The following is a 21909-nucleotide window of genomic DNA, read 5'->3' as shown; positions in this document are numbered from 1 at the left end:
GTTTTTTTAAAGTACAGTTTCTGGGAAGCACAAAGGTAAATTTCAGGAGCTGGGAAACATACCTGTTAACACTCTTTTGGAATGCAATTTTCTCAGTTACAATAACTGCTACTATTTCTCTTCAACAGTTCACTCCGTAGCCCATCTGCAGTGGCATCTGGCTGTTGTTATCCCCTAATGACTAACACAAGTCACTGTTCTCCATAGCCCCCTGCCCCATACACCTCCCCCCCCACCCCACAGAATCCAAGGGTTTTGTTATTTCTTCAACAGGTAAGACACTCATTATTTGACAAGCCAACCCAAGTGTTAAGTAAAAGGATTTGCTGTAATCAGTTCTCAGACTGTGATGTAATATGTACTGTTCAGTCTCACATGTAGCTCAGGGGGTTGACTGTCAAGGCTGTTTGGAGAACTGCTGTGCCCATTTTTCAATTCCAAAACTATAGTAAGATACCAAAGAACAGTCAAATCATTAAAGAATTCTTGAGTTCTAAGTTATCCACTTCTTTCATCCTGCCATTGCGTTGTACAAATGTTTTACAAATGATCATGTGGAAGTACAAGAGGGGAGCTGCATAGCAGCAGTTACATAGAACTGAACCTGCTTACAAAAGGCAATAACGGTGACAAAGTTTAATGAGGATCACCCACTGCTCCCCCCAGCTCGTGGTGTTGACTGTTTTGCCATGCAGGCATTATTTGGTAATAAAGCATAAAGGCAAAGACTGCCAGAGACTACTTCTCATCCCTGCCTTTGCCAGGCTATTAATGAACACTTGCCAGGAAACAGTGACATAAATGGCTAAGGCATCCCTGCTTTTAATTAGCCAAGGGGGATTAGGGCTATGGACAGTACTTGAAACACTGAAAAGTAGGTAGGGTTTGCCTGGAACTACACAGAATTTGCAAGTTTGAAGAGGTTTGTTTCCTGCCCACAGAAGCAACACAGTTGAAGCAGTTACCTGGCAAAGTCCTGAAATTAAGAGATGCGTGGGACATCATAAGTGGCATTATTTGACACAGCCCTCTCCCCAGGATTCTTCTGCTATGTTTAATAAAACAAAAGCTTATTTATAGATGGGATCCCAGAAAAAAAGACCCTTTAACAGAACTATTATTTCCAGTTAGAAGAGGTGGGGGTAGGGGGCATGGAAAATTCTCCCGGCCACCAGAGAACGAGAGCTGAGAGTTTTAAAAATATTACCTACTACACATCAGGGTTGTCCAAGCAACACAACGCCAACCGTAACATTATGAAGAGTGGAAGAAAAAAGCAGTGCTAAAATATTCCAGTGACAGCCCTTCTTCAGTAACACCCCTTCCACTGCAGCTTCCATTACTGCCACTGCGATGGACTGTGCCTGATAAATCGTATCCTCAGCCAGCACAGGATAGCACGTGGCTGCTGCCTGTCTTCTGGAGGCACAGTGCTGTGAAATTTAGGTCTGCAATGACCCTGTCTCTGTATTTCAGCAGAAAGGGGGCTTCGATTCAACCAAAATAAGAACTTCTCTAGATTGCTTTCCTTTTCACTCCTGTCTTCTTACAGCCCAGGAGGTATATAGGGCATCTTTTCCTGGCTCTTGAACTGCAGAGCTTTGTGCTGGATTTACACAGCCATGTGTATGCTCATATGAAGTGCAGGTATTCCTTGGCACTCTTGACCCAACCTTGCAGGGCCTGGCTACGCAGCACTTTCCAGGCTTCTTGATAACTTACTGCAGCTTCCTTGTAGTCCCAGTATGTTTCTAGAGTCTTCATCCTGATAAAACAAACAACAACAAAACTCTATTATCCTATTGCATGGAATGTCACAAAATGAAAAAAAAATCAAACACCTAAGAACATGATGATACCCTGTGAGCTCTTTCACACTAGTAATTTAAATTCCCTTGTGCTGCTAGGGAGACTCAGAGAAACCCAGACACTGAAGCTACTGTATCTAGACAGAAGGAAGCAAAATGTCTCCTCTACCATGCTCCATACACACTCTCCAGCAACAGAAGTACCCCGTGTTTGAAAACAGGGTTACAAAAAACATCCATCATAGCAAAATCGCTGAAGCAAAACAGAGCAGGTGACTGGGGACAGATGCTTTGCACTGGGTGGAAGTAGCCTTGTTTTGCTAGAAGCATGGATAGGATTATTGCCTGGAAGGGAACAAGAATGAACAGGACAGTTCTTTTCCAACACAAAGTAACGGAGAAGAGTTGAGACAAAGGAGAAAATATATTTTTATCTTCTCCCTGAAGCAAAAGGGCCTCAGCACTTGTGGTGCTCTTGCCTTCCTCAGGTAGCACCTGCTCCCCACAATCTCAGCAGAACCACTGGTCACTCTGCTGAGTGTATATACCACTGGTTTTCAAAATAGGGAAATTCAGGTCTAAAGTATCCAAACACAAGTGCCTCTAAGACTATCCCTTCAACACTTTTTTTCTTTACTGGCATCCTCCTCCCAGCCTCTTTTGCCAAACAGTCTGTCAGCTGCACGTGGCATGTAGCATTTATACATTCAACCCAATACAGAAGGAAGGCCACAGGCAACATGACCTTCATTAAGAGAAAGAGCAGAACTACTACAGGGACCCTAATCTAGGAAGTCCAAGAACCACTACACTAGCTTCCAGAACAGGCTTTCATGCTCAAAATCATTACCACCCCCAAAAAGCCCTAACAAGCCAAAAATATAACAGCAGACCATCAGAAGCTGTCTTTCAGGCACTCAGCCTGCTGCTGTAAACATATTTTTAGAACACCATGTCATGGCTGTTCAGACCTTGCTGAACATGGGAGATGCAAATTCTCTTACAAACATGCCTGCACTCATTATTTTGTTTTATTTACCTCTTTTGCATTAATCAAACCCTGTGAAACTAACCTCCAAGCTGCTCTGGAAAATTCCATGGAGGGGCACACTGCAACTCTCCTCCACCTGGCCAGTGGAACAGGGACAGAACCCCATTATCAATGGTGGGTCACAGTTTAGGCACATCACAGAACAGGCAAAAGACCATCAGCTATCTGCATAAGCAGAGTTCAGGAAACCACAGGTTCAAGAAGGGTCAACCCACCACAACCATCTCCAAACCCCTAGCACAGGCAAGCTGTCCCTCTATGAGATACTCCCAACATGTACCTCAAACGCAGTACAACCCACCAGTGCCCTCTCCTCCACCTCAGCACCATTCTCTGGGGAGCAACATGCATGATACATTCACTGTTTGGGAGTGCTAGCACACTGCCTGAATGCCCAGCACTTGTTAGAGAAACTGGCCCTGCCCTTCTTCACTACAAATGCATCTAATTACTTTTCTTTTTCCTTTGTCATAGAAAAGCTAGTATCAGATGCTGTTTACATTTTCAAACCACAGCTACTGGTACTTGTGAGGTCACATTTAGCATGGTCAAAGATTTAAAAAGGATTATACAGATTTCTGAACTCTCTCAATCTTGTTACAAGTGAAATAGCTGTTTTCCTTGCACATAAATGGATCTAGATTCAGATACAGGTTCCACCTGCCACTAAGCCAAGAGAAAGAAACCAATGCCTAGCTGTTCTTAATTTCCTCCTTGAGAAATGTTGCTTTTTCCTGAATCTGCTGGCAAATCAATGGCTCTTCAACTCATATCCGGCCATCTGATTCAACTCAACTAAAACACATGTGGGATTTTTCTAACCCTCATTATTCCAGCAGAACTTTGTTGGAAACTGTTGTGGTAAACAGCAAGGGAAAACACAGATAGCACAAAAGCAGGACAGACAGTAAGAAGCAGTTCAGTATTTCCACCCTGGTGTATCAACTACCTGGGTGCATCTGACCACAGCCTCTCAGTATCTCATTCCCCAATCAGACATCATCACTACAGGGTTTAACAGCAGATGCAACAGAAAGCTGTGTTTTAAACAGCTTCTTCAAAGAGCTGCCAAAAATCAAGCAGATTTATATAATTCTCTCTCAACTTCTTCATTAAGCTTCTATGAAATTTTCAACATATATATGTGTAAAATGTTTTTGAATTCCAAGTACTCTACATCTGCCTGAAAACCTCACAAGACTTGTCTGTCTCTCAGCTTTGGTTGGACCACCAAGTGTCTGAGCATTAGTAATGAAGAACTTGTGACAGGTTGTTGTCAGAAGTGAAGACTAGTTTGCTGCCCCAAGTAAAGTCCAGTACAACCCTACGGTCTCCAGCCTATCCAGGTCTGCCTGACTACATTCCTTTTATGTTTCTCTCGACTGTTTCAAACTGACACCTATACTACTGTGTAAGAGAGGAACAGTGATTATCATGGCTGTGTGCCAAAGACATGAGAGGTGATCCACAGATTTCATTTTGAAAAGTTATCATGTTCTTGGAAGAGCCTTACATAAATCACCATTATTCTTGAAAATATTTGTGTGCTCAGCCACACGCCAAGCTGAGCAGAAATGGGGTCACAAGCAAGGCAGCCTGCAAAGAAAAGTAATACATTGCTTGAATACTTTCTTCCCAGCAACAAACCCTACCCTTAGTCCCATATTTAAACACTTATGTTCAACCCATAATGCACTTTTGGTATTTCATACACATTGTACATGAAAAACGTTGACAGAAGCACAAGGCATCAACCAAAACTATATCCTGCCACAAAAATTAATGAGTCATATCTAAGAGGGCAAAAGCTCACAGATCCTCAATGTACAAAAAACCCCTGTTGTGAATCCATAATGAAAGTGGGTCAGGAAACCATACCTGGCCTGACTCAATCAGTATGTTCTTCAACACTTTGAAAAAATCAAGTTTTGATATATTTATGATGGCTAAGTATTTTCATGGGACAGAAAATACTACTTAATAAAGGCTCTTCAATCTGGCAAAGACCTAACAAGCATTTGTGACGTGCAGTATAGTATTTTCTTAGCTAGATCAGAAGACCTAACTGACCTGCAGGCCTCTATACAGTATTAAGATGATCACAGGAATAACTGAACTGCAAACTTTAAAAATAATACTGCAAAGGTACTAAAACATTGCTAAAACATTATTGCCAAATGTGTCTCAGGACTTGGTGGTTTGGGCTTTTTGTTGCTGTTTTGGGAGTTTTGGGGTGGGTTTTTTATTAGTTTGGGTTTGGGGTATTTTGTTTTGGGTTTTTTTTTGTTTGTTTGTTTTTAAATTAGAGAATAGCAGTAACAATGAATCTGCACCTCTTCAGTGATGGTTACTTTGATACTTCCTTAAAATCATCCTCAATCCCTCCAGCAAGAAATACTTAATGTTGAACTGGCAGAATCCCTTTGTTTTTCATAAATGAACACTGGCAAAAAATTTTAAACACAGAAGCCAAGCAAAGGTTCTATACTTCAGTCTGGATGTTAAATCTTAAAGCCATCTGACAGTCCTTGTGCTCTCTACAACAGCCCTGGAAGTGACAGCACTGCATCCGCACTGAATGGGAAGGAGGAAGGAAGCACAAGCTTCATGGAGATGGCTGCTGACCACAGTTCAGAAGAACAGAGGATCAGTCATGCATTTAACAAGCCCAACAAGAAACTCAGGGCAGGTTTATGTTACATAGTCTCTCTCAGGTTCAGACATTCACAGCAGGCCAGCTACACCTTGCACAAACAGCAATGCCTGGTGACCCTGCAGGGTGGATGCCCCTGCTTGACAAAAGGCAGCTCTCCCCTTCCTCAGGTGATGAACAAGGCGTGGTTACTCCTGCCAGCAAGGAAAAAACCAAACCAGCCACAACCAAACCACCCCACATTAAAAATAAAACAAACAAACCCCACCTTTGGCAAATTACCACCAAGTGATCTGCAAACGACAGTAATACTGCAGAGGCTTTAGCTAACAATTAGCCACATTTACAGTAACAGCAGCAAAGACACAACTTTGTCCAATGAAGTGTCATCACTCCTTTGACAGTGAGCATGGAAAACCTGAAAAAAAACCCTAGCATAGAAAAGGTGGATTTATGTACCAGTAATTTCAAAGCATTACCATGAAACGACATGTGAGAGGGAGACAACAGAAGAGAAGGGAGTTTGGCCGATGGAGGCAAGAGGTTACAGAGAAACAATGAATATTTTAGACAGCCCAGAGAGATGAATGAGAATTTAAGGCACAGAAGACAGACCATAGAAATTGTCAGAGGGGAATAAAGAAAGTGGGACAGCACAATACGGTACTGTCTGGTTCTTGGTGCAGAAGTAGCTAACACCAGCCAAACACCACTTCCTGCTCAGTCTCCGCTGAAAGCAAATAAACTAAATCCTAAAAACCCAACCTGCTGAATGTTACACTGGGAACCTTAGCTAAGCTACACCCCTACAAATGCCCACACTTGCTCTTAGGGGGAGAGAGCAGTGTTCTGCCCCTAGTAGGCTCTCTACCTGTTCAAATTTAACAGTGATCCTCAGGAGAGGAGTGAGGAATGGAAGAGGAAGGAAAGCACAAAAAGCATGAGAACCAGCTTTAGATGCAGGGAAGAAGAAGAAAAAAACCCCACATCAGAATCAGCATGCCAGGTCCAGGTAAAGCTTTAACTGCCCTGGTGTCCAAGGTCTGACAGTAGACAGCAGCAGATGAAGGAAGGTTTAAGTAAGTAAAGAACAATCCTTGTAATATACCCTACAGCTACCAAGACCAGCTGCTTGTTCAGCAGACCTGAAGGGACTACAGAATGAGATTCTCTTGGTGGAGCAGAAAGGATAGGAGGCAAGAGACCAAAAAGCAGACTGCAAGTGTGGCCAAAGTGTGAAAAGGAACCGGTGACAGCCCAGCACTAGAACCAACCACTTGTAGGAGAAGATAACATACATTTGAACAGGAAGATACAAAACTGGGTAACAGTTAAATATACAGGAGTTTAGAGGGTACAATTTGAAAGTGTATCTGAAGTCCACTCAAATTGGGACTACAAGGAAGAAAAACAAAAAAGGAAGAAAACATCAGAATGTTGTCTAGGAAGGGAAGGAGTGGGGAACAAAAAACAAAATAAAAATATTGTATTGCTAAGTGAAGAGTAGGAAAACAAAGACTTTAAAAGGAAAGCAGCTAGACAAGCTGGTGAGCTAGCACCTCTGCTGTACTAACAGTTTGTGCAGGCTAAAATCTATGCTGCATCTGCAAAGCAGCTGAACTTTGTCACAAGCAGCACAGACAGAAAAATGGTGGAGGACAAAAAAGTCAAAGGAAATGACAAAGCCACCAGAGTTTAGAAAAGCCCTGAGGTGAAGTGACTTTATATAAGCAGCACATGATCAGCACAATGAGTTACTGCCATGGTTTAACCCTGCAGGCAGCTAAACCAACAACCAGTGGGCTGGGAGGGGATGAGGGGGGTGAGGTGGGGGGGGTAGAATTGAAAATGGAGAGAGAAAAAAAGGGGAAAAACCCTTCTGGATTGAAATACAGGCAGTTTAACAGGACAGAAGAGGAAGATAGTAATAACAACAACAATTTTAAAAGAATATGCAAAACAAGTTATGAATACAATTTCTCACCAGCCGAAATCAATGCTCAGTAAGACCCCAAGGGGCCCTGCTCCTCAGCCCACCCCTCAGTTACACACAGAGCGCGAGGCCGTGTGGTTCGGAACATCCCTGTGGCCAGGCTGGGCAGCTGCCCTGGCTGGGTCCCCTCACAGCCTCTTGGTCGGTCCCCCCCTTCTCGCCAGCAGCCAGTATGAGAAGCTGAAAGGTCCCTGACTGCCTGGCAGCAACTAAAACTATCGGTGTGTTATCAACATCATTCTCATCCTAAATCCCAAACACAGCACTGCAACAGCTGCTGGGAAGAAAATTAACTCAATGCCTCCTGCAACAAGGACAGTCACCTACTCAACAATGCACCATCTCACACATTATTTAAGGACATTATGATGCACACAAGTGAGGACAAACTCCCACCCAAAACAGGCTAATAATTTTAGTTTTAAAATAGATTTAAGAAGAAAGTATCTCTCTTCTCTCAGAATCAGTTGAAACTATGTCAGCAATAGCACAGTTCATGTTGATAGCAGAATCTTAAAATACTTATGAGACACTTCTACAGACACAGAAGGTAACTGCAATCTTTAATTAAAAAAATTCAAAAGCAAGCAAGATCACACTTCTGAGTGTAGAAGAAATTGTGCAGAGAGACCTGGATGCATAAGAGAGCTGGGCAATCACCAACCACACGAAGTTTAACAGGAGAAATGCTGGATTCTGCACCTGGGAAGGGGCAACCTTGGCTACACATCCAGACTGGGGGATCAGATGCTGGAGGTCGGCTATGCTGAGAATTTGTACGTCATCTGGGGCACATCAAGTACAGCACAGCCAGCCAGTCCAAGGAGGGGATTGTCCCGCTCTGCCCTGTGCTGCTGCAGCCTCACCTCAAGTACTGTGTGCGGTTTTGGGCACCACAGTACAAGAGGGACATGAAGCTATTGGAGAGTGTCCAGAGGAGAGCAGTGAGGATGGGGAAGGGTCTGGAGGGGAAGTCTTACGAGGGGAGGCTGAAGTCCCTCTGTCTGTACAGCCTGGAGAAGAGGAGGCTGATGGGAGACCTCGTGGCACTCTGACTTCCTTGCAAGGGGGAGCAAAGGGGCAGGTGCCAATCTCCTCTCTTTGGTGACCAGGGGTAGAACCCGAGGGAACGGCATGAAAATGGGACAGGGGAGATTTAGGTTGGATGTTAGGAAGAGGTTTTTTACTGAGAGGGTGGTTGGGCACTGGCACAGGCTCCCCAGGGAAGTGGTCACAACACTGAGCTGGGCTGAGGTCAAGAAGTGTCTGGATGATGCTCTCGGTCACATGCCCTGCTGTGGCTGCTCCTGTGTGGAGCCAAGAGTTGGGACTTGATGATCCTTACAGGTCCCTTCCAACTGAGGATGTTCTATGATTCTGTGATTCTAATAACTATAAAGACTCAGTGCACACTTACTTTGGCTAAGTTCATCTATGTAATGTCATGGTATCACAAAAAGCAGAAATGGCCTATCTTCCCTGCTTCCAACCACACACACCTCCTACTCCCTTTTGCACAGGTTTTATTATCCATTTTAGCTTTCCATGAGCCAATTCAGCTCATCAATCCAATAGGAAATAAAGACATTTTCTACCATGTTAACTAGTTGAACTGGCTCACCAAGACACTGGAGAAGTGCCAGAGATACCAGGGAGAAAACAGGAATCTACAGCTAGTAGCAGCAGAGACTGCTGCAGGACCATCCTCATCAGCAGCTACAAGCAGTTAAATTAGCTCAACAGAGCTTTGTTTTGAAAACTTGTAAACCTTCAAAAGGGATCAGTCACCCCAAATTCTTACCTGAACTCCAAAACAACCACCCCAGTTTCTTCTGTCATTGCTGCAGGAGATGCAATAGCTATTTCTCCAAGAAGGTGATCAAAGAGAGACCTTTCCTAACCCATCAAGCACATGCCATGTGTTTCAAAATTCAGATTTTAACAATAAATTTATCCAAAGTGAAATACATGAGCAGATTCTGGTATCATCACATGGTATTCTTGCCTTTCATTAAGAAGAACTCAATCTTTAAATAAAACACAAATGTCTTTACCGGAGAGTGTCTGGTAGATCCTCTAGCGAGATGCTTGTCACCAGCTTTTGGAAGGTGTGGAAGAGCTCCACTTTACAAATCTTGGATCTGATGGGGGGAACAAGTAAAGAAGAAAAAAATTCTGATTGGAAAAAGGAATCAGAAATGCACTTCCTTTTACAGTTCACAGCTGTACATCCCACATGAACGTTTTTGATAAGAACTATGTTCACTTCTCAAAGAATGTTAAAAGTTCTCCACAATTTATCTTTCCTATCCCGTCTGAGCTGTCCACCTGCCTTTTCCCTTCATTTTAAATGTTATGTTGACAAAGAGTTGTATTGTGCCTGTTGTCCCAGCTAGCACTCTTGTCAGTTTGCAGAAAGAACATTTTAATATGCCCACTGTTATCTTTATGAGGCTGCTCTGTCATCAGCTCACAGCTACAGCGAGGCTGAGCCAGAAGGAATAGCCCCAGAACTGATCAAGGAAGGACAGAATGGCTCCAAATGCATGTTCAAGCTGGCAAACTTTGTATTATTCAGAAGGAATAAAAGAACCAACAGAACTATCTGGAACAATGCTGTCCTTCTCACAATGATGACAAGGACACACTCAGCAACAGCTGCAGGGCAGTTAAATACAAAGAGCCTCATCAAAAAATAAAGCAAATCAAAGTCTGAAAGGCCTTTTGAAGATACCATATATGTCTATGTCAGCCGTAAGCCATTCTTTTCCCCCAAAGAGAAGGTAACCAGAAGAGCTGTTTATAAAATATGGCTTGTTTTGGAAGCTCCAGCTATTTTCTCTATTTAATTCTCTTTATCTGTTTGTCTTCATAACATCTGATTTAAATCTCTAACACACAAAAGCTGATTCTCCAGAAGCTCTGAAGACAGACCACTTAAAAAACCCCCCACCAAACCCACAAACCCACAAACCCCCCCCCCCCAAACCCTACTTGGCTGGTACATTTTTCAAGAACCCCAAAACCGGCAGATGCTCTAAATCTAAAGATGCTCTAAAATTTCACCTTCATCTTAATCTGTCAGAGGTTTATATTGTAGATTTCGCTGGTTTAATTAATTTAGCATTAACAAAAATACATACCAGACATCTACCTACAAATTCCTTTTAGACATTCAGCTTTACCTTCCTTGATGTTTAGTGTTACCTAGCATATTGCAGGGGGTAAAAAAAACCCCAAACAATTCCCACCAATCACTCTGAGACTCCTTGAGGGGAGAAAATCCATGGTAGAAATTGAAGTCGTCTTTACGTACTAAACGCACCCCCTCCACCCCCAATAAAGCTATAAATTCCTTATTTTTGTTATAGAAGTTCCTTTACACAAAAGCACAAAGTTTATTTATTCCTTGGCACTGTTTTTTAATCCTGATTTCCTAAAGAAACGAGACCTTTGCAATCACAGTGTCTTGCAGGCCCTCCTTAATAACTTTTGAATGTTTTAGTGAATTTTGAGCACATGTAAAAAAAGAGGATTTCCTTTCCCCTTTTTCTCCATTCCTCAGATTTCTTCCTGCTCTAAGAATGCTCTGTGTGTTAGAGGCACGTATGCTAACAAATAATATCTATGCATCCAGGCATGACAGCATTCCCACCTGCTTTGACGGCTCCCAATGCCTTTCTTCGTTGTTCCCTGCCGGAAGCCATCTGAGGTGACATCCAGAGGTTGCTCAGGGACTGCACTCCAACTGATCGCTGTAGTAGAAAGGATTATGAACGAAGGAGATGCTCTCATCACAAAAGCAGAAATTAACAGTTCTTCTCATGCTACAGCCTCACATAATACCATGTTGCTTCCAAAAAAATTTTAACCTAGACAGAGGACCATAGTTCTCCACGGACAGAATTCCACCTAAATTTGGTTTAATAAAAAATAAACAAAACACTATCCCCCACATGGGCACCTTTCATCTTAGGCAGGTTCTTCAAGAATCCATGCCTCTACATACCTGGCCTCCCACTTTTTAGTTAAGGGGCATTCTCCTTCCTTGAGTGCATCCTGTCCAGAGAAAGCATGAAGAAATTTCCAAGTCAAACAGCTTATTCTCCTATCAGGCTGTGAAATACTCCATGTTTTTCTTATTAATTTACTATGTGCCATTATTTGATTGTCTATTGTATACTCTACATAGTTTCCTCTCTGTTTGGTAACTGAGGTACATCAAATATCGGTAGACTTCACTTGAAAAACGTTACTAGCTAGCAGTCAAATAAAAATCAATTGTTGTAAATTTGTTAATGCTGAAGACTCTGCATGCCTTATGTTATAGATGTAAAACAACTAGCAAAGCATCAGAACGTTAAGAGAAGCAAACTGATTGACATGCCCAATCTGTCCCTTCTGTCCTTCCACTGCTTAACAACAGTTCCTTTACCTTCTCCTGCCTTGAAACAATTTTTGTTCTCTACTTTCTTCCATTTCTCTGGGTTCCTACGAGGCAAACCAGTTGCCCATGCATATACCCTAAAGAGAATTTTCACAGCTTCCTTCCTTCGTGATACCATCTTTCTCTTCAAGAATGCTCCAAAACTACACATTATAAAGCATATTATGGAGACTGGTCATGTTAATCACCTGTATTGCAGTTCAGCTGTATCCTGCAAAGTGTAAATTGTACTTGCATTGTGATTTAGGTACAACAGTGTATCACTCTACTAAATGAAAATCCTGTGTAGTGTCAAGTAAGATTAAATACATACAGCTGGTATTAAACCCTCCACATGTGGAATATTTAAAACCACCCAGTCAGAGGATACCAGTTTCTGACAAGCAGATAAAAATTCACTTTCCAATGAAGATGTTTTCTGTGCTTTCACAGTTATCACAAACTTAAACATTAGATGGAACACATCTTTCTTTTTAAAAATGCCAGCTGGTATGTTCCTACCAACTGTATTCCCATAATCAGTGTAACAATCCCGAATTTAGAATTTATTCTGATTTTCACCAAGAAAAAAGCTCAACCTGGCATAATTCATATATGTGAGAAAGCATTATAAAACACCCACCGTTCATCTTTATTAACAGAATTGTCTGAGTAACTGTACAGGAAAACAGACATACACAGGATTTTCGTCACAGCTAGCTTCAGATCTTTTTTGCTAAGTGAACTGACACCATTTTTTAATGATGGGCTTTGTTTCCTACTTCACAAAATCATAATCTTTTCCTTCCTGGCACCTGAAAATAGCTGCGGTTTAATGCATTTACATTCCATTAAGGAATCCTTCGTTCTGAATCTATTTTATCATCAGCTGAACTGTAACAAGGTAACCTCCAATTAATCCAGAAAAGGACACCACAGCAGAAGGTACACGGGCCCACACATAAAAGAAATCTGCTGAACGATACACACACAGGGTGGCAGTTCTGCTGATTTTTTCTTCCCCAAATGACACCATGCTGCTAAATCACAACATGACTTGCATATCCATTCATTGCCATGACAAAAAATGCCATGTCCAAAACCTCTATCAATTAAACCTTTACTTTATACTACCCTGTATTCTTTACATGTCCACAGATTTCTGGAGAAATTACATGCAGAATTCAGCATGGCCAGTCTGTTCATTACCAAGAAAAATGCAAAATTAATTGAAAAAAGAAGGGTTTTGATAGCTTTGTTTTCTTATTGCCCTCAGAACTTTTGTTTTCACTCGTTTAGATTCTCAATTCTTAATGGCATCAACCACATATTTATTCAGTCTGGAAACTCCCTAGAGGGAACTAGAGGCTGAGTGAATACTATAAATTATTAACACTTCAGTTCCAGTCTGAATTTTCTTGCTGTAAGTCAGACTCTGCCTCTAGCACTACCACTGTTCTGGGAAGCCATCAACTTTTATTTGAACTCTTGCACAATTATGCAACTAGCTCAAGTTAACTCACCTGCACCACAAGGAACAAGTTTTGTTTTGCTCTGAGCTTGAACTTCCTGAATTGCCTGACGACTATGTTCAAATTGAAGACCTGATTGCAGCAGCTTAACTTCCTGAGTGAGAAAACCATCTGGTAAACATGAGATGTGCTGACACCTAAAGTAAACACAGAAAAATACAAGTGATTTTAAGTTTGGTTCCCCCAGACAGGCCAATTTTGTGAGATTTCCCTTCATAATCTCAAACATGTTACTCGTACATTAAAATTGAATTGAATGTGAGTTATAGAAGAGAGACAAGGAGGCTTGGGAACACTTTTCCCTTCAAAAATTATTTTTTATAAAAACAAAGCCACACCCTTTATTAAGACACTATATATACTAGAAATACAATGATGATTTTTTTTAAAAGTCCTAGTTAAAAGTTACCTAGATAAAGTACGCAGGATAAAATATGCAATGTACTAGTGCAATCACAATGAAATATAATAATCAAAGTATTTACATAGTCAATCATATTACATGAACAACCCATATGGAACCAAATGTTCATAATCAAAGACTAGAAAGATACAAAATATGCTTACTGTTCCATGTGTAATCTCGTTCTTGTTAAATGACCATGACACGCTAACTGGGGTTAGGATCAAATGAGGCGTAAACCAGCACATGTTTAATCATTATAATGTTTACACAAAGCAGGCATAAATTAAGACTGAGTTCATACTGTCATATGTAGTAGTTTGAAAAAGTGACTGACTTTGCAACCTAATGAAGCAGGGCAAATTCTTGTACCATGTGTTACCAACTGAGGAAAGGATAACCCAGTGAACTCCACTGGATAGGTAGCTAGAGTTTCCCCTATGAATATACCACGACCTCTTTTATAACCATCTCAGAGGGATGCAAAGCTATGGAAAAAAAAGTTACTAAGTCAAGCCTTTCAGATGAACTGGTCTGGTAACTGCCTCTTAAAAGCAATGGTTCAGCTCCTAGTTTCTTTCTTGTTCTTCTTTCCCTCTGCTCTTGTCCATTTCCATTTACTCCACTCTTATGCTTGCAGGTTCCTTTTTGGCACTCATTCAGCAAGAAAAACACCCACTTCCTATCCTTCTGCTGTTGAGATAGCTTTCATCAACTCAAAAGATCTGAGGAGCAAGCCAGTGCACAGCAGATGACTTGCTTTATGTAGTACCAGTATCATAAATCTCCCTGAGTTGATGGGTTGTGTTAACATAGCAGGGAGAAAAATTAAATCTTGGGTGTAAACCAGATCAAAGGAGTAGACAAATTCAGACTACCACTGAAATGCAAAAAAGTTTTGCCTTTCCAGTCTAACGCAGTCTTTTTCCAGCTGACCAATACAAGCTGTCACATGCTAGATGGCCTGAACCACTTCAGCACATCACAGATGGGTTGAGGTGTGAAGTGTCCTCTCCTACTTCACCTGGTCAACACCACCACCACCTGCTCAAGCAGGGCCACCTTACAGGACCATGTCCAGATGGCTTCTGAGTATCTCCAGGGTAGGAGACTCTAGAACTTCTCTGGGCAACCTCTGCCAGTGCTCTGTCACCTGCACGGTAAAAAAAATTGTTTCCTGACGTTCAGAAGGAACCTCCTGAGCTTCTGTTTGTGCCAGTTGCCTCTTGTCCTGTCACTGGGCACCAGTGGAAACAGCCTGGCTTAATTTTCTTTGCACACTTCCCTCAGTTATCTGTATAAATTGACAAGACCCCCCCAAACTTTCTCTAGACTGAACTGTTTCTCATAAGAGAGATACTCCAATCCCTTGAACGTCCTTGAGGCCCTTTGTTGGACTCTCTCCATGACACTCTTCTACTGGGGAGCCCAGAACAGGACCCAGCACTCCAGCTGTGGCCTCACCAGTGCCAGGAGGGAGGAATGCTCACCTCCCTGGATCTGCTGGCAATAATCTGCCTAATGCAGCTCAGCATGAAAACTGTTATGGAAGTCTAGGCAGACGATATCCTCTGCTCTACCCCCACCTAGCAGGCCACTCACTTCATCACAGAGGTTGGTCAAACATAACCTTGGTAAATCCATGCTGACCACTTCTGGTGATTTTTCTTATCTTTTATGTTCCACGAAATGGTTTCCAGGATTAGCTGCTCCACTTCCTCCCCAGTGGTCAAGGTGAGGCTGACTAGACGTCTTTTTCTCTATACTACACAGGGCTACTTTCTGAAATTGTGAATTTGTAGAAATTCACGTTATCTGTAAACAACTTCAGTGCAGAGGCCTGGTATCTGTGTGACACATAGTTATGGGAGACAATCTCCATACAGCGCACTTACCTTTCAATAATTGCTCTCCGCATAGCTTCTTGGCTATATGGGCACTTCCCCACTATAACTGCTGACAGATACACTGGATACTGCAGGAAATGCATCAGAAGAGCTCCCTGACACCCTAGCACATTCCAGCGAGCCATTTTATCACTGCAGGACATAGAGCACGTTCTGTCCCCACGACCTGGCTTCACTCGTAGTAATCCCACACAGTGATATCCTAGGCCAGGTACTCGGGCATCACCCAGCACTCCAGGTACACATTTTGCTCCAGTTCTATAAACATCTACAACCTTTGATCTCCCTAAACCAGTCTCCTTATTAGCTGTTTGCATCTCTCCAGAACATTCACAGATCTTTAGATTTGTGTCATCCTGTTTCAGAGATACTTGCTGAACAGACAGGTCTTCAGTGATTACAGAAAAACAGCCACCATCATCAGTTTTCATTCTTTTGATTACATGATTACTTGAGGTTTTCTCAGATTTCCTTTTATCTTCTATTTCCAAGTGTTCGTGGTTACTTTTATGCTGTGATGATTGTCCAGCTGCACCATCTCCAGTCACTGGCTTTGAAAGCTGGATCTCTGGTTCAGTAATTGGAATAATAGAAGCATCTCCACCTACAACAAAAAAAAGTAATGTAAAAATAGGACAAAAGTGCATCTCTCATGACTGGAACACAGTCATACCAGTAATATTATGGCTAATAGTAGTTTTTACAAATTTGCACTCAGGAAAATTTAATTACAAGAACTCATTTTTCAAACAACATTGCCCTGTACTATAATAAACCTGATTTCCCTGAAATTTGGGCCAGTTACATGGCATTTTAAGTTTTGCATTTTACCCAAGGGAAAAAAAGAAAGCCAAAAAGCACAATTTGAAACAAAAATTGTAAAGCAAAAGGTGTCAAAGAAATTTGACAGGCTACAAGGAGTGCTAACGATTCACATGAAAACTAGTAGGAAGGGACCTGTAAGGATCATCAAGTCCCAACTCTTGGCTCCACACAGGAGCAGCCACAGCAGGGCATGTGACCGAGAGCATCATCCAGACGCTTCTTGACCTCAGCCCAGCTCAGTGTTGTGACCACTTCCCTGGGGAGCCTGTGCCAGTGCCCAACCACCCTCTCAGTAAAAAACCTCTTCCTAACATCCAACCTAAATCTCCCCTGTCCCATTTTCATGCCGTTCCCTCGGGTTCTACCCCTGGTCACCAAAGAGAGGAGATTGGCACCTGCCCCTTTGCTCCCCCTTGCAAGGAAGTCAGAGTGCCACGAGGTCTCCCATCAGCCTCCTCTTCTCCAGGCTGTACAGACAGAGGGACTTCAGCCTCCCCTCGTAAGACTTCCCCTCCAGACCCTTCCCCATCCTCACTGCTCTCCTCTGGACACTCTCCAATAGCTTCATGTCCCTCTTGTACTGTGGTGCCCAAAACCGCACACAGTACTTGAGGTGAGGCTGCAGCAGCACAGGGCAGAGCAGGACAATCACCTCCAGGCCAACACAGCTAAACATAAACCTCAAAAGAATAATTCAAGAATAATCTATCAAATAAGCATGGAAATCTTAATCTGTATCACTAAAACAACTTCACAACCTAAATTCTGAACCTCAGAAGCAAACAAATCCTGACAGACGTGAGAAAGGCAGCGAGGAAGTTATTCTTCCTAGGTGACAGGACAAGGGGAAATGGCAAGAAGCTGGGCCAGGGCAGGGTCAGATTAGATATTAGAAAAAAATTTTTTACTGAAAGAATTGTCAGGGCTGGAACAGGCTGCCCAGGGAGGGGCTGAGTCACCTTCCCTGGGTGTGTTTAAAAAAGGGTAGATGAGGTACTTAGGGATATGGTTTAGTTTAGGATGGGAATGGTTGGATCTGATGATTTTTAAAGGTCTTTTCCAACCTTGTGATTCTGTGATTCTATTACATTTCAAGATGTAAATTCTATTATCATATTGCACTAACAAATAAAACAATCACAGTAAATTGTAGCAATGCCACCAAAATAATAAAAATGTACGAGCCAGTAATTCACTCCGCAAAGTACTGAGAGTAGTTTGACTTCTTTGTTTTGCTAACAGTCCAGCAGTCGAAGAACACAAGGGTAAGAACGTGGTAAAATCAAGACATTCAATAAGCCAGTAAACCACGAGGTCACATTCCTACATTCTGCCACCAGATCTTTGTGGTGCTGTTTTAAAAAAACAAAAAGTACTACAGACATGAAGAGCTTGTACCATTACCCAACAAAAATTCAGACCCACAAAGTTCCCGTGAATCACATCCAGTGAGATGGCATGCCAAATGTTATCTGCACAGGACCAGTCAAGCACATCTTAGGGTACATCCTGACAGCTTACTGTCTCACCCTCACTCCTGGCCAAAGACAGGCTGAAGAAAAGCAAGGGGCAGAAGAAATTCCACAGGTGGGAGCCATGACACTGATTCACTCCAGCATACTTACACGGGGTATGACTGCAGAAGAAAACAAATATGGTATTTGGTTTGAGTCTCCATTTCCCAGTTTCAGTTCCCGGAATAAAGATACTGCATTGCTGATGGGAAGCTGCCAGCCACATCTGATGGAGAAGATACCTGTTAGGCAGAACATTTTCATGAAAGCTTTACATTGTTTTTGACACATGGGAAAACAACAGAAATTAGAGGCCAGCTAGTGCCTGTTCTGTCCTGATCAAGACCATCATTTAATGGTTCTACAGATAGATAGGACCCAATGTACTACATAAATACAAACACATCACTGGAACTTTAATAATTAACTCCAGTGAATCTAACCCTTTGAGGTCTGGTATCTCCTCAAATTGTGTATCTAATCTCTTTACTCTGTATTTCTACCAACTTGGCAACTCATCCATATTCTGTGAGCCAGTTTAGTAGCAACAAACTGCAAGAAATGTTCTCATTTCTGCAGCATTACTATTCTCCTGATTCAGTTCCCTGAACCACCTTATCCTGTGTGAACAGGAGGGCTGGTGTGTGGGAAAGAACAAAAAGACTAGTCTTGACAGCATGGACATCACATGAAACCAGATCCTACTTCTTTGTACAGAGGCTCTACAAGAATGAAGAAACAGGCTTTTTTTGAAAGGGCCTTAACACCACCTGTAAGTGTAATTATTAGGTTAAACTCCTGCTAGCAAAGTGGGGAAGAGTTGCCTGCACATAAGTAACACCGTCTCTTTCACTACATTCTCATCAATGAAGCTGCAAAATCTGGCTATGCCAGATATGGGTCAAAACTATTTGTATCATAACAAGCAGCCACAAGTGACACTGAGTAACAGCATGTGAACGTTACACCTCACCTCTGGAAACTCCTCTTGGCCACAATTTCAGCATGACTGTCATTCAGAACATCTCCTAAAGCAACAACCAAACCAGAACAATACACATTATTGCTGAAAAGGAGAAGAACAGAGCCAACAATTTCTTCTCCAGATTTGCTAGCATTTGAAGGTTTAACAATCCCATTAGGATGCTCCAATAAATTTAAACTTCCTGTCACTAGAAAAGGAGGTCAATAGCCAAACAAATAAAGGATTAAAGTCTTCCCTCCACAGCAAACCAGAGACAACTTTAAACAACAAGTTTTAACTCTTCCGATACTTGAAATTCTTTCAATTGAATAAACACTGGCTTCCTTTAAAACCTTCCTGATGTTTGTTCTTAATAGTAAATCTTGATATTCCCAGTTTTACATACATAATATTTCAAGTATTTGTTAAGCTTTTGGTTGAAGTTGCACTGTGTCCTACAATTTAATTGCTTGTCAGTAATTCTGATATTTACCAGGTTTACACATCTCATCTCCAGACTTCCTGCAATGTCTGCATACTGCAGAATCCCAAGGAACAGAATCTGTAGGTGACCTTTTAGTTCAGGAATAAGAAGCCAGGTGATAAGAATCCTCTCTAACAGTTCTAAAAGTTTCAAGTTTAAAAGTTCTCTAACAGATAGCTATTAACATGATCTACCAAACAAGTTTTAAAATAAATTAACCTAAGAGGAAAGTATTTTATAAGCTTAAAACACTTAAAACCATTGAAGACAAACACTTTGTCTAGCTTTACTAGAGGAATTTGCTTTACTTTTTTCCTCTAGGAAAATTTCTAGTTTGTCTTTGAATACCTAGGTTGCAAGTAGTACAACAGTTTAATCTCAATTTTCCTAAATCAATAAAAAAATGCCTGTGAATAATATTCTAGGATGGCTAAATCACATCCACAAGAAATCTAAGATACAGAATTTTCACTTTTTTTTCTCCATTAATTCATTTAAATATAACATCCAACCTAAAACAGCCTAGAACAGATGCTAGCAAAACCATTTCTGTTATCTCACTGTATTCCTCCTCTGAAGTCTAAAGAGGACAGAAAGTTCCGTACATCTCCAGAAACACTTTTCCTCCTTAATCAGTTTTCAGAATTAACTACTATGGCTTCTCTCCCCCCTCCAATAGAGATGACAGGTAAATTCTGAATTAAAAACAAACAAACAAACCAACCAGATTATTCTAGGTTCAGCAAAGCAAGGAAAGTCCTACAACAAATGGTAGCAATGGTAGCTGTGGGACAGAATGTATTTATCCCACACATTTATTGTACAAGCATACACAAATATTTAGCTGTAGAATGTATAGTAAGGGAGAAAAAGCCTGTTATAAAAGCTTCAACACCACCAGCAAGAAAGCAAGCAGCATAGGTAGCCTGTTCTTGGATTGTACACCGTATTTACCAGTTTTTCTCATTCTGTTTTGGCCAATACATTTTGTTCCGGTTCCCATGGCAACAACTTCCTTTGTCACTGAAAAGCAGAAACAACATCAAGTCAATGATCTATCACCAGAAGCATTGCTCTCATACAGTCATTCTAGTAAGACAACACACAAAACATTGTGTAGAATGGAAAGTACAGAGCGCTAGCCACGTGACATGCCAGAAAGGACATTTTCAGCTGGAAAACTGAATTCATCAGGCGGAAGTGGGAGCACTAGTGCTAGGATAAGTCTATGATCCCACAGCAGGAGTGCCAAAACAGGCCTGACATGCTAGTCAACATATGGCAGACACTGGCACAGGACTCCTCGAGCCTGGAGAAAAGCAGCATGGGATACAATCTGCATGACAACATGGAATTTTTTCTTCTCCACAAACTCATTTAAATATAACATAATTTAACAATAACATTATAACAGAAATTATATTATTAAATATATTTATATAATCAAAATATATTATAAACAAAACTCATTTAAATGTAAGGGAAATGAAAATGACTGTGAGCTAACACAAATGCACAAGTAAATAGCACAGCCTGTTAAAGGAGACTAAACTGACCGCTTTGTAAGATTCTTTCAAGTAACAGCCAAACACACTTTTGCAAGGGTTTGCATTAGGTCCTGCCTGGACTTCTGCCAATTACTGAACAGCCAAATGTAGGCGTTCATATACTTACACTCTGGGAAGAAGAGTATTTAACTACAACCAACTCTTTCAAGACAGAAACTGTAAAAGTTTGTACAGTCACAAAGAATAAAGAAGGTGGGTGGAGGAATGACAGGAAAGGTGTGGGGGTTTTTAAAGGTATCTTGAAAAGAAACACAGACAGTAAGAAAGCACCAAGGACTGCCCTTTCCCTTCCTCTTCCTCCCACTCCCACCCCAAGTCCTGCAACTCATTCTTACCCTGCAGGTGTCCTGGGCCGGCACCAAGCTCTCTTTGGGTTGCAGACTCCACTTTGACAACAGCTGCCAATGAAGTCCATTCCCTGTTTGGATCTGGTTTCCCCTGCTTTGGCAGTCTGGTCCTATAATGCCCGTAGCATAACTCAGCGATTTCATCCGCTGTCCACATGGCTCCTGGTGCAAGTGCAGGTTCTGAACAGAATTGGGTTTCATCACGACACCAAATCACAACCCCTGTCTCTCCAAACCCCGCCGCCTCGTTCCACATTACATCTTCCCATACCAGATTCCACTATCCAAGACCGAACTGCAACGCCCTTTTCAAGTTTACTTATTACATATCACATTAGATAAGAGACTGTGTTTCTAAATGGAGTGCTGGGTTCCCAAGCTTCCCGCCGGACAGCAGTCAACAGCGGTCAACGCGGCACCGTCCCGCGTTCCCT

At 41.8% G+C, this 21909-nt stretch overlaps 1 protein-coding gene across 1 annotated transcript; it reads right to left on the bottom strand.

The window, feature by feature from the left end:
* Positions 1 to 1619: 1619 nt before the first annotated feature.
* On the bottom strand, positions 1620 to 21775 carry ADAT1 (adenosine deaminase tRNA specific 1). Its single transcript, XM_084269911.1, has 10 exons — positions 21747 to 21775; positions 21464 to 21655; positions 20515 to 20583; positions 19086 to 19140; positions 18224 to 18354; positions 15762 to 16377; positions 13455 to 13600; positions 11161 to 11260; positions 9560 to 9646; positions 1620 to 1765 (listed from the first exon to the last, which is right to left on the bottom strand). Exons 2-10 carry the CDS (start codon positions 21630 to 21632, stop codon positions 1633 to 1635), a joined length of 1506 nt encoding a protein of 501 aa, XP_084126037.1. The 5' UTR covers positions 21633 to 21655; positions 21747 to 21775; the 3' UTR covers positions 1620 to 1632.
* Positions 21776 to 21909: the final 134 nt, after the last annotated feature.

Source organism: Gallinula chloropus, assembly GCF_964237585.1.
Source record: "Gallinula chloropus genome assembly, chromosome: 13".
In the NCBI taxonomy this organism is placed as follows: domain Eukaryota; kingdom Metazoa; phylum Chordata; class Aves; order Gruiformes; family Rallidae; genus Gallinula; species Gallinula chloropus.
Note: the sequence above shows the minus strand (reverse complement) of the source record. Positions and strands in the feature narration are given on the sequence as shown.